Source organism: Orycteropus afer, unplaced genomic scaffold, assembly GCF_000298275.1.
Source record: "Orycteropus afer afer isolate SDZICR_OR568_19922 unplaced genomic scaffold, OryAfe1.0 scaffold00128, whole genome shotgun sequence".
NCBI classification, from domain to species: Eukaryota; Metazoa; Chordata; class Mammalia; order Tubulidentata; family Orycteropodidae; genus Orycteropus; species Orycteropus afer.
In genome coordinates, this window is record NW_006921715.1 from 5,814,852 (window position 1) to 5,827,886 (window position 13,035).

Genomic DNA, 13,035 nt, shown 5'->3' on the forward strand with positions numbered 1-13,035 from the left:
GGGGATAATCTTTAAACCTTAAACCAAAAATGTTCCCTGAAGTCTTCTTAAAACCAAACAATAGTTTAGCTTAACTAGTAAGGAATGTGTGCATTGAATAATGTGCTCTTTTCAAATCTATCTATATAAGATCATTGACAATAGCAACTGGAAAGATGAGGTAGGGCAGTTAGGGGGCAGTGAGTTTATGTTAATGAGGGACAAACAACTTGGAAAAAGAGGGTGAGAATGGCTGCAGAACTTGAAGAATGTAATCAACGCCACTAAATTGTACCTGTAGAAATCGTTCAATTGAAATATTTTCTGCTGTGTATATTGTCAACAACAAAAATAAATTATTTTAAAAACACAGGCGGAGCAAAGACAAGCTGGTGTCCTGGTGACACAGAGGCACCCAGTCCGTCCGGAAACACAGTGAGACACATACTGATGATGATCCTGGAACTCTATGTCAAATGAGAGGACAAAGAATTAGATCGAGCACCGACGGGAGGGAGGTGGAGAGAGGGTAGTTAGGGACTGGGAAGTGAGAAGGAGCCAGAGCCTGGCTAAGAGTACCCATTTTGAGACACAGAAGGTATCATAGGCAGGTGAGGAGAAACCAATTTCATGCAATCTATACTGGGACCGAGGCACAATGTGGACAGATCTGGAGTGAATCAAGGTGAGCAGAGTACAAGTTGGATCTGGGATAGGAAAGTTCAGGGAAGTGGGTGAGATTCTCACTGGCACAGGCGACCTCAGTGCAAGGCGGGAGCTGTGAAGGGGAAGGAAGCAACTCACTACTAGCAAGCACTAGTCTCACTACTAGCAAGCACTAGTCTCACTACTAGCAAGCACTAGTTTCACTACTAACAAGCACTAGTCTCACTACTAGCAAGCACTAGTTACTTGGCCTCAGGGTCCACGGCAAGGGGAAGGCCTGTGGAGTAGTAATCAGAGATGCTGGACTCCAGGTGGATCCCCACTTGATTAAGTCTAGGCAGGAAGTAGGTAATCAGCTGTGTGTACCCAGACCCCCCCCTTTCTTTTCCTACCCCCTCAACTTTTTCTTCCTTTTTATTTCTCTCTCTTCCTCATCTTTTTCTGTTATTTTTACACATCTCTCTTCTCATCCATCCCCTTCCAGTTTTTTTTTTCTTTTTTCCTGCCCCATCCAAATGGAGGTGGGCATTAATTCCCCACTAGTCAGTCATATCTACTGTATCTACCACCTATCACCTTACCCAATGGGTGAGCACCACCATCCACTCCTGGACCACTGGATCAGCAACAGATGGTGGACAACAATTGCTCATCCTACCCACTGTTCCTCTTCACCACCAACTGAGGCCTGTGACCACATTCCCACCAGCTACTCCACCCAGCTGGAGACCTAGGAGACCTAGGAGACACTAGGGTGTGAGCACCCTAGTGCTGCCCAACTTGCGACCAAATAAGGACATCTGTCCTACCTGCCCAGATATACCAAACCAAAGCAAAACAGAAAATTAAGATGAAAGAAACCAACACAACAAATAAAAACAACTCCAGAATGTCTCAGGAACAACAGATTACTTAATTCAAACAAAAATAGGCCAAGACAGTGCAACCAAGTGACCAAAACACACAACTAAGAAACTTCACCAAGGAAGAACAAGTAATAACACTTCCTGATAAGGAATTAAAACACACACACACACACACACACACACACATATGTATTTAAGCTCTGAAAAAAACATTACAAAAACACTACAAACAAAATCAAGGAAAACATGGACAACGCCTTAGAAAATACCTTAGAACAATTGAGCAAAAAATTACAAGAATAAAAAGATAAAATAAATAGAGAACTCAAAATAATAGGGAAACTATCGAACAATATCATTAATATCACAGACAAGTAAAATTTTGCTGAAGATAATTAAAAAATGGCTGCAGTTGTATATTGACAGGTAACTTCCAGAAATTCAAACTGAATTCAGAAGATGTGGAATGAGGGCTATCCTGCTGATGTCAGATCAATGTTGACTGAAAGTACAGAATACCAGGAAGTCATTTACCTGAGTTTTATTGACTGTGCAAAAACATTTGACTGTGTGGATAATAATAAATTATGGGTAACACTGTGAAGAATGAGAATTCCAGAACACGTGATTACCCTCACGCAGAACCTGAACATGGATCAGGAGAGAGTCATTCGAACAGAACAAAAGGTTCCTACCTGGTTTAAAATCAGGAAAGGTGTGTGTCAGGGTTGTATCCTTTCACCACACTTACTCAATCTGTGTGCTGAGCAAATAATCTGAGAAGCTGGACTATGTGAAGAGGAACGTGGCACCAGGATTGGAGCAACGCTCGTTAAGAACCTGCAATACGCAGATGACACGACCTTGCTTGCTGAGTGAAAGAGACTTGAAGCATTTACTGATGAAGATCAAAGACTACAGTTGGCAGTGTGGACTACACCTCAACACGAAGAAAACAGAAATCCTTACAACTGGACCAATAATCAACATCATGATAAAAGAAAGCATTGAAGTTGTCAGGGATTTCCTTTTACTTGGATCCATAAGCAATGCCCATGGCAGCAGCAGTCCAGGAAGTAAGTGGCACATGGTGCTGGGCACAGCTGCTGCAGAAGACCTCTGTAAAGTGTTCGAAAGCAAACGCGTCACTTTGAAGACCACGCTGCACCTGATCAAGGTCATGGTACTTTCAGTCGCCTCACATGCCTGCAAAGGCCCAGCAGCGAATAAGGAAGACTGAAGAACGGACACATTTTAATCTTCTGTGTTGGCAAGGAATACTGAATATTCATTCCATGGATTGCCAGAAGAACAGACCTGTCTTGGGAAAAGTAGAGCCAGAATTCTCCTTAGAAGTGAGCATGTGAGACTTTGTGTACAGACGGTGGACACCTTACTTGGTCCTCAAAGTGTTATTTCTCCTCTTAGACGCTCTGAAGAGGTCTTTTGCAGCAGCGCGTTCCCAGACCATTGTTGAAGCAGTTGGTGAATGGAAAACTCTTCATGGATGATAAGAATGACTAATTTTTTCGTTGGTTGCCTGAATCGGAAGCAGTGGCCAAGGGGAAAGAGAACCTAGTTAGCAGGCTGGAGACTGGACTTTATGTCCAGGTCCTGTCCCAGACCTGCTACACGATCTTGACAGGTCCCTCCGTCTCTGTTTCCCTTCAGTAAAGGGGGACGAGGTTGGACCTGGCGATATCTAAGCTCTGGGACTCACAGCTGGGAGCGCCGGCCTCTCCTGGGTGTGCGGTGTGGTGCGGGGGCATTGGCTTGGCCCGGACGCCGGGCTGGGCACTGGGCGAGGGGGCTGCAAGCCTTGGCTTAAGGTCCAGGGTCCGGCTCGGAGCCGCTGCCGCTCACCTTCCCAATGTTTCCGCTGCTGTATGTGTCCAGCAGGTTAATAAACACTCTTTGGATCCGGATAACTTTCTCCGCCGGGGTGGGAGCTTCTTCTTCAGCCATGTTGGGAGTCGGTCTGGTTGCTAAGGTGAAAGCGTCCCCTTGGTTGCCAGGGAGGTGGAGGCGGGGCCGTGGGAGGAAAAGGCCAGCCCGCCCTATGAGGGCGGGGCCAGGGCGCTGGGTGGGCGTTCCCCGGAAGGGGCGAGGCCTGGCCGGGTCGTTTCCGGACAGGGCTATAGGGCGCTGGGCGGGGCTTTCCTGGGAGAGGCCTAAGGCGTTCGAGCCGGCAGCTCTCTGGGCGCTGAGTGGGCGTTCAAGAGGCGTGGCTAGGGCGTCGGGCTGGGCGTTCCCGCGGTGGAGCCTGACTTCCTGCGCTCCGTCTGCACTTCCTGGTCTGGGAAGCCAGCTCGTGTGGACCTGAGTGCTCGCCGCCGCTACCGGCCCCACCGCAGTCTGGTTCTTGCTACAAGCTGTGCTCTCGGACTGTGTTATGTCCTGGTCCGCAGGTTCCTCAGGCGCCTGCCACAAGGGACCATTCTGTGTTCCTTTTCATCTCTTTAATCTTAAAACAGTTCTGTTGGGCGCCGAGTCGGCGTTGACTCATCGCGACCCCGTGTATAACAAGCGAATGTCGCCTACTCCGGGAGTAAACAGCCTCAGTGTTCCTTCAGATGACTCGTTGGTTCCGATTTGTAGAACTCGCTTGATTCCTCGTTTATCTCCACATCCCCTATTGCTATGGATCTAATCAGGTGAATGAATACTTTGGAAGTTGTTCAGCGGGCCATGCTGCCATCAAACATACCTCCCCTTTCTTCCATCCTTATTTACACGACGGGTATTAGGTAAATGAGCTAGCTCCAGAATTACAAGCGCGTAATTTCCAGCGAATGTTACATCTCTCATATTGGTTGCTAATAAATGAGAGGCTATTAATTCTATTATGGTAATTTTGTTCTTACGTGCTCTCGAGTGGGCCCGACTCATAGCGACCCCTCCTTGGGTTTCTGAGGTTAGGGAGCTCTGGTGGCATAGTGGCTAAGGCACTTGACTGCTAACCAGAAGGCTGGCAGTTCAAACCCACCAGCCACTCCTGGGAAGGAAGATGGGGCAATCTACTTCCGTAGTGATACTGCCTCAGAAACCCAAGGAGGGGTCACTATGAGTCACATGTGACTCTACTGTACGTAACAACATCTCTACGTAAGTAGATTACCCCTAATCTTCCTTCCGTGGAGTGGCTGGTGGGTTTGAACCGGCAGCCTTCTGGTTAACAGTCAAGTGCCTTAATCACCATGCTACCAGAGCTCCTTATTATGGTATATAGTTGTAATGTAGCGTCTATTACACGCAGCTTTTGTTTACTGTCTCTCTCCTTTTTCCTTTCAAATAACCCCAACGTGCATCCCGTGGAGGCGACAATCTGCTGTATGGAGACAGCCGTGAGTTAGCAGAGCCGCCTTCTGACCCAACTTTCCAGCTCACTAATGTGTGGCCCTGTCTCAGCGACCTCATTCATAAAACAGAGTTGAAGGGAGAGTTCTGAAGTCATTGTGGCGCCTACTAGAAACTTTCCACATCTGCTCATCCCTCACAGCTCAACTGCACACTTTCCGTTTTTGAATACTGCACAGAGAACTGCCCACCTGCTGGCTTGCAGTGTGGGAAGTGCAATGATTGCTTTTGGCACAGAAGACAGGTGAGGAAGTGTTGGTATTGGAAATGAGCCATGCACTGTTTTCACAACCATAACACCGCTTCAAAGATGGCAGCAGACCCAAGCCCTGAGGGCAAGGCTTGGTGCAGAGGTTATTTCCAGCTAGCTTACACCCCACATGTATCCATTTCACCCACTCATTAGTACACCCAAGCTCAGGGAGAAAATGTGAAAATTAAGAAAATGAAAAATCACATAGCTTACCATGTAGTGATAACTATTAACATCACAGAATATTTTACTTCATTTTTTCCTTCTATAACATATCAGGTTATTTCCCAAAATAGATTATAGCATGTGGGTTTTTTCTTGTATTAGTGTAGTGTATTATTTCCCCAGGGTCATCTCTCTCACGTTGATTTTTAATGGCTGCACATCACGGCACTAAATGGACGTTCCCCCCACTGAACCACTCTTCAGAGACTTTCCTATTTTTCACTAGACAATGAACTTCACTGCAGTGTATCTTTTGCAGTCACCTCCCTATGGTAGGTGTGGGATTAGCAGCTGAAGTTTTGTAAGAAGCTCTCTCAAGGCTCCATAACCAAATGTTTTCCAGAATGGTTTCACCAGTATTTCCTCCAGTAGAGGAGCAGAGTGCATTCTTACTAAATTCTTACGTCTTGACGTTGGGCAACGTCAAGTAACGCCAATGCACAGAGACCCTACAGGACAGAGCAGAACGCCCCCTAGGAATGCCAAGGCTGTACTCTGTGAGAGCAGAAAACCAGGTCTTTTCTCCCATGGAGCCACTGGTGGGTTCGAACCAAGTGTTTAACCACTGCACCACCATGGCTCCTCACATTTTTACTCAGAACACAGAAATTACTGAATTACAATGGGAAATGACTATTTTTTAATTATTCTTTAGTTACTGGTTGAGCTGAACAACTTTCCAGTGGTTACAGACATCTATACTTTTCATTTTCACTAAGTTGTCTGATCCTGTCCATTATTCTTTTTAAAAAACACTGACTCATGAGAGTTCTGTATTTAGAGCTGAGTTTCCACCCCCCCTTCAATTTGGAAGTGAAATCTAGGTTGAATTTATCTGATTAGAATCTGTAATGGCCTCGGGGCACATGGTTACTCCTGGGTTCTTTCAGAGTTGATATCTGTTATTTTACAATGTCCTCATTCGTCTGCCTTCGTGACAGAAGCAGTAACCCTTTCTCTGGCTTCATGTCCAAGTGCAGTGATGTGGAGTTCAAAACTGGAAACTGAAGCCTTGGAATCATGTCAGTTATCACAAAATCAACAGCTTCCATTTTTAAACAGCCAATCACTTTTCGTCATACTTAACTCAAAATGATCAACGGATTTTATTTAAACTTGGTACCAAGATCCTTTACACTGAGCCTGAGATTCAGCATGAGAAAGTTCAACCTGAAGTTAGATTTCATTTCCCAGTGAAGCCTGACAATAAAGCTGCGAACACACTTGTTCTCAGTCAGAGCATCTGATGAATGCACACGCGTGTTCTCACAGGGCATCCAATGTACGCACATGCGTGTTCTCAGAGCATCCGACGAATGCATGTGTGTGCTCACAGAACATCCAATGAATGCACATGCATGTTCTCAGAGCATCTGACGAATGCATATGTGTGCTCACAGAACATCCAATGAATGCATAGCATGTTCTCACAGAGCACCCCATGAATACACACGCATCCTCAGAGCATCCAAAGAATGCACACGTTCTCAGAGTAGCCCATGAACGTACATGTGTTCTTACAGATCAGCCAATGAAAGCACATACATTCTCAGCACAGCATGAACACACACACGTTCTCACAGAACATCCAATGAATGCACGTGTCCTCAGAGCATCCCATGTTCACGTATTCTCACAGAGCTCCATGAATGCACGTGTTCTCAAAGCTTCCAATGAAGGCACACTTGTCCTCAGAGCATCCCAAGAAGGCACACGTATTCTCATATTTAGAGCGGCCCAGGAATGCACTCGTGGTCTCACAGAGTGTGCAATGACAGCTGACAGTGAAGAGTGCTGCAAACTGAACTTTAATTTGCTCAGGTCCCCGTGACCTTCAGAGCTTGACAGGACCCAGTTCTTAACAACAAGGAAGTCTGTGAGTGAGACACTTACAAAGGTGCATCCAGGTGCAGAACTTCATCTCAGCATTTTCCCAGCTGCTGCGTTAGCTGATTGTTGGAAAAGCAACCCTAGTCACTGGTACTCAGCACATACTCAAAAACACACAGCAGCATGGTGCCGTTCACCATGTTTACAAACGTTAGCACTGGTAATAAAATATAAGATACAGAGTTTCATTTTTCAAATAGTAAGTCTTCATCCTTTGGTTTCAAACCTACGCAATGTGCTCTCAGGTCAGGACGTGGCAGACGGTGCTGAGACAACACTGCACATCTGCGGGGGAAGGCCAGGTGTCGGGGAGTGGCTCCATCGTACAAAGGAAGCCACCAGTGAAGCAAAAATACTTTCTGCCACACACTGTACATTATGTAAACAACATTCAGAGTAAGGATCAACATGGGCCAAATTATTATCTTCTGGGAGACCAGAATCTTGTCTTCTAAAGCCCACACGTTGAAGATTTGTTCAGAGAAAGAATGGCATCTGCCGCTCTACTTCCTGATGTGCTTACAGAGCCTGGAAACAAGGAATTATTACAGCTATTACATTCACTGGCTAACGGTCTGCCCTCTGCTTGGCTGCTGGTCTATGGCTGCGAATGGGGACGACAGACCGTTCTGCTACCTGCATTTCACTTCATACTAGCTCAGTGACATGAAAATGATTCCCTTCTATGAACCCGTGTTAGCAACAGGAGAGTTGAAGTGGAGCAGGGAATTACAAAATTTGTGCAGGGGAAACTAGTTGGCAATGTTTCCAATAAAGGCCAGTAGCAAAATCATGATGACAGAGTCCATCTGAGCTAGTAGTGAGACCCTGATTTAACAAGCAGAATCAGAGTTTGAAGTTAGGTGATTATAATTCCTAAATGACGGTGCAAATCTCAAATCTCCTATGTAAATGACAGTGCTGGTGCATCAAAGCCCTGGAAGGAAAGAACGCAATACCGCTAGGTCATGAGATGCAGAGAAGCTAGGTGAGGCGGCGCTAATGTCTTGGTGATAGTTGCAGAGCAACTGCTCAGAATTTCCTTCATGAATCTGACGTTACCCGAGATGATTCACTCCTCTGTACTGATCCGAGTTAAAAGCCTAAACTGGAAGCGAGAGTGACAAACACAAAACCAAAGATGCATCTTCTGTGAATACGCAGGGTTTGCAGGCTTCCCACGTACTTTCTGCACCCGCAGCTGCCTCCCTGAAAGGCAAGCCTTGTCAGGACTGTCCATCCCTCTGCAGAGCCTCCAGTCTCTGAAGGAGCGCATTCCCAAAGGCTTCCCGGTAGGCGGGGCTGAGCGTGTCTAGCAAGGAGTAGACGGTTTCATGGTAGGGGGTCTGCAAACAGTCATCTACCTGGTCAAACGCGTAACCAACCACCTGCAAGAGAAAGGCACCCACATGTTAAACAGCAGGCGACACCTCGGTAGAGGTATCCAAGGGCACACCTGGGCCAGACTCTGTGGACACAGCTCCTCAAGCAATAGTCAGAATACACACATTTCTCAGGCCTCCTCTTGGTATTTAAGCAATTTACAACCTACAATACCAGCAAAGTGCTCCTTTCAGAATTCCGTTCTCAAAATGTGAAAGGTTTGATCTATCTACTCCTCCTCCTCCTCCTTAAAAAAGAAAATGGAGAGAATTTATAAAGCTACACAAAACCAGTCATAGATCAGTGTTTCAGTGCTATTCAAAATGGGAAGGCCCTCAACGAGATGGATCGACAGTGGCTGCAATGGTGGGCTCAGGTATAGCAGGGATTGTGAGGCTGGCGCAGGCCTGGGCGGTGTTTTCGCTCTGTTGTACATGGGGTCACTGTGAGCTGGAGCCAACATGATGGCACCTAACAACAACACACAACCACTATTTCACTTTCCTATTCCTCACCACCTTCCAGTTTCACTCTCCTGCATTCATCCCACCTGTATGGAGGAGCTCCTGTATGAGGCACCATGGCAACGGGTGAGCCACCATTAGTTCATATGCTTATCTTCTCTTAGGTTTGGAATCTCTTTGCTTCTAGAAATTGTTTTATGTCCATCCTGCTTTACAATGAGGCATCTGACAGGCTACATTGTTACCTGAGAGAGAGAAATGCTCAATGGAGAGAGAGGAATGTTAGTCTATGCTGTTGTCTTTTAAAAAAAACAAACCTCAAAATTCTCTCTCCAACAAGATTACCACACATAGATCACTAGCCTCTTTTTCATACATCAAGGTTTGCCAGCACAGTAGAGGGCAAAATGAATCTGGCTTTAGTTGACCTGATTACAACTTGCAACTCGCTACCTGAGCCTCAGTGTGTGTGGCACCTAGTCACGCCACAGCAGCTGCCGACATACTGCACAGAGGCCGACGCGTAAGGAAGGCGAGCTGCGCCAGCTCCCCGCGCTGCACAGAGCCATCCAGCGTGCTCAGCTCTGCGAGCTGCAACCTCCTGATGCACGGGAACAGGGCTCGTCCGTGTGGCTTCCACTCACAGACACAGGACAGCTGCCCAGGAAACGTTAACTGTATCAGGCTGAAAAATGGATAAACACCGCAGTGGCTGCTACATGCTAGGTGCGCGATCGCCCGGCTCTTTCTGCGGGTGTTACCCATGTAATCACCCCACGTCTATCTTAGTTTCCAGGACCCAGATGAGGAAGCAGGGACTCAAGAGGGTGACGACGCACCCAGCGTCACTCAGTCACATTTATGACTGATCAGAGTCCTCGCTACCTCCCCAAAGCTGCCTTAGAATCAGCCAATGTAGGACAGTCATCTACTGAGATCACTTCTCTCCACTTTATTGGCCTACTTCCATGTAAGGCTACTTCTAAACACGACAAGCTTTCCACACTCGTTTTGGGATTTATGAAGAAGCACACAAAATTTAGTTAATTCAGGTAACACTTGTGTGGTGGCCATGGCAGTCTTTAGCATGGTGAGGACGCTGGCCTGTGGCCTCAGTGGGAGTGACCCCGACCAGGGGATACAGGGCATGTGATTCGTACCCATCTAAAGCAAACCGACCCAGTGAAACAAAGAGATGCCCACACCCTCATCAGACTCAGGACTCCAAGAAGCCCTGGATGCCTCGGCCTTGCCCTCAAGCTTAAGGTTCTGGGAAGCTTTCTGGGGGTTTCTTTTTAACAGAGGGAGAGAAGCAGAGAAGTCGCAGCCCTTTGGCTGAAATCAAGGACAGATCCATTAGTAAAGTGGAAATTCCATTTTGGAGTTGTTCAGACCCCATCCGTTGGTTCAGGAGCCAAAGACTTTCACACTAGGAGGAACTGAGTGAGCTTTCACTTCATCCAAAGTTGTTCTCCAGTGCGCTTTCACTGTTCTAAACGCAGGTCCTGGATTAAAGGATGTGGAGAGGGCGAGCTGAGGAGACCCACTGAGAATAAAGAGGCACCTGGAGTGGACAGCCAGCGGGCGGCCGAGAGACCGAGGCGGGGAGCGGACAGCCGGTGGGCGGCCGAGAGACCCCAAGGTGGGGAGTGGACAGTCGGCGGGGGGCCGAGAGACCTCGAGGTGGGCGTCCTGCTCCAGTTTCTCACCTATGAGCTAGAGCTCTTGGGGGCAAATGTGTGGTGTTAACAGAAGAGGCAGCAACAAGGGTGGAGCCAGACCCACGGAGCACAGCGTGTGAGGCTCACCCAGTGGGGCACACTTTTGGTGAACAAGCTGAGTTTGAGATGAGAAAACCTGAGTTTGAGATGAGAGAGACATGAGTTTGGGAGTGAGGACGGAAACAAAGTAACTCCCTGCAAGCTGACAGAAACAGATATTCTTAGATCCTATTCAATTTCCTATGCTGGCTGAATGACTTTAAAATTTTAAAAATTCTTAAGAAAAAAGTTTTCTTTAAGAAAACCTTGGAGGTGACCAAGTGGACAGTGCTCATTCAACATCCGTCCCCTCCCCCTCAACCCCGCATTTTTGATCAAGCGGTAAAGGCACCAAGGCACCCCTTGGAGATACTGCGGGTTTGGGTCCAGAACCCTGCAATAGAGCGAGTCACATGCACTTCTTGGTCTCGCAGCGTGTATGAGTTACACGTACACTATACTGTACCTATTAAGTGTGCAACAGCATCAGCCAAACGTCTGAAATACTGTGACAATGACCAAGACTGGACAAAGCAGATGTGCTGTTGGAAAAATGGCGTGACAGACTTGCTCCATGCAGGGCTGTCAGACCTTCGATTTGTAAAACTGCCAGCCTGAAAAGCGCCATGGACAGGGAGCACGCCTGTATTCTTTTGCCCTACCGACAAGGGTGAGTTACCCTTAGCCCCGCCTCCGTGAGCTCCAGGCAGTACGTGCTCCCCTCCCTCGTCTCCACGTTGATGTAGGCCACGTCGTCGGCACAGCGCAGGCTTGTGGAGACCAACATGCGATTGACAGCGAAGAGAACGTCGCTGACGACCGCCTCGGCTTCCAGCCGCATGTCTTTCATGTCAGTTCCTTCGCCACCATTGAGTGCCGAGTCGTCTTCAAATCCTGACACGCTGCTTAGATCCATGGGGTTACAGTTTGTCTGCATTCTGCACAAAGAAGACACAAGACCGGTTTCTAGAAAGACACACAACACGTTATAGTTTGATTATAAGTATCTACACCTTACAGCTGCCACTCGTACAATACACTAACTGGCCAATGACTTTCAGGAAAAATACCACCTAAAACCATTCCTCGTAATTCTTCAGAGCAAAGTTACAGATTTTGAAAAACAGGATCTTTTTATCATTTCCCCTTAAAAATTTAACTCACTTATTGACAAATGCTTAGAGCATTATAGTTTTTGCTACTTACATTATAGCTACTTTGAACAAAGCTTTAGTAAAATCCTAGTGCATACTTCTTTTTGCATAATTATTTCTCCATAATACAAACCATAAAAACCAAACCAATAGCCATCAAGTCAACTCCAACTTACAGAAACCCTACAGGACACAGCAGAACTACCCATACGGTTTCTAAGGCTATACATCTTTACAGAAGCACACTGCCTCATTTTTCACCCATGGAATGACTGGTCGGTTCAAACCACCAACTTTTTGCTTAGCAGCTGAATACTTAAACCACTGCACCACCAGAGCTCCCTGAAAATGCAATTGCCAAGTACAAGAACACATTCATTTTAAGTTTCAGTAGATGCTGCAAGTTCACTCTTCAAAAAAGGGCTGTGATTTCTAGCCCACTGACAGGATATGGGGAGCTCTGGTGCGTGGTGCCTAAGGCACTTGACTGCTAACCAGAAGGCTGGCAGTTCAAACCCACCAGCCACTCCGCAGAAGGAAGGCTGGGCAACCTACTTCCGTAGAGTAGAGATACTGCCTCGGAAACCCAAAGAGGGGTCGCTATGAGTAGGGACTGACTGGATGGTGGTGAGTTTGGTTTTTTTGGTTTGACGGGATATGAGGGGCTGTTCTCCATCACCACTTTCCAACAGCTCCACTAACATCCTACAAGGTCATGAGGAGTTAGGATCCACTTGAAGGCAGCAGTCTGGGTAATACGAGGAACAAAGAATGAGCTCTTGTCATTGTACCATTCATCTCCTTGATGGGACAGCTTTTTGGATGTTATAGCCTATTTCTGGAGCCCCAGTGGCACAGAGGTGAAAATGCTCAACTACGTACCAAAAGGTCAGCAGTTTGAACCCACCAACCACTCTGTGGGAGAAAGATGAAGCAGTCTGCTTCTGTAAAGACTGGAGCCTTAGAAACTCCATGGGGCAGTTCCACTGTGTCCCATAGGGCCACTATGAGTCAGAGTCAACTCAGTAGCAGTGGGTG

At 47.0% G+C, this 13,035-nt stretch overlaps 2 protein-coding genes across 2 annotated transcripts in view; both read right to left on the minus strand.

The window, feature by feature from the left end:
• Positions 1–3,476, minus strand: part of AK7 (adenylate kinase 7) — an 88,698-nt gene extending 85,222 nt beyond the window's left edge. The window contains exon 1 of the mRNA XM_007944613.1: positions 3,375–3,476. Within this exon, the coding sequence (XP_007942804.1) occupies positions 3,375–3,476 (102 nt within the window). The remainder of the gene's footprint in view (positions 1–3,374) is intronic.
• Positions 3,477–8,462: 4,986 nt separating this feature from the next.
• Positions 8,463–11,780, minus strand: LOC103200143 (GSK3B interacting protein). Its single transcript, XM_007944565.1, has 2 exons — positions 11,523–11,780; positions 8,463–8,624 (listed from the first exon to the last, which is right to left on the minus strand). Exons 1-2 carry the CDS (start codon positions 11,778–11,780, stop codon positions 8,463–8,465), a joined length of 420 nt encoding a protein of 139 aa, XP_007942756.1.
• Between the last annotated feature and the right edge of the window lie 1,255 nt (positions 11,781–13,035).

Coding starts and splice junctions, on each gene's coding strand:
- LOC103200143 (XM_007944565.1), bottom strand. CDS start 11,780: ATGCAGACAAACTGTAACCCCATGGATCTAAGCAGCGTGTCAGGATTT. Junction 8,625..11,522: donor TCACGGAGGCGGGGCTAAGG/GTAACTCACCCT, acceptor TTTCTCTTGCAG/GTGGTTGGTTACGCGTTTGA.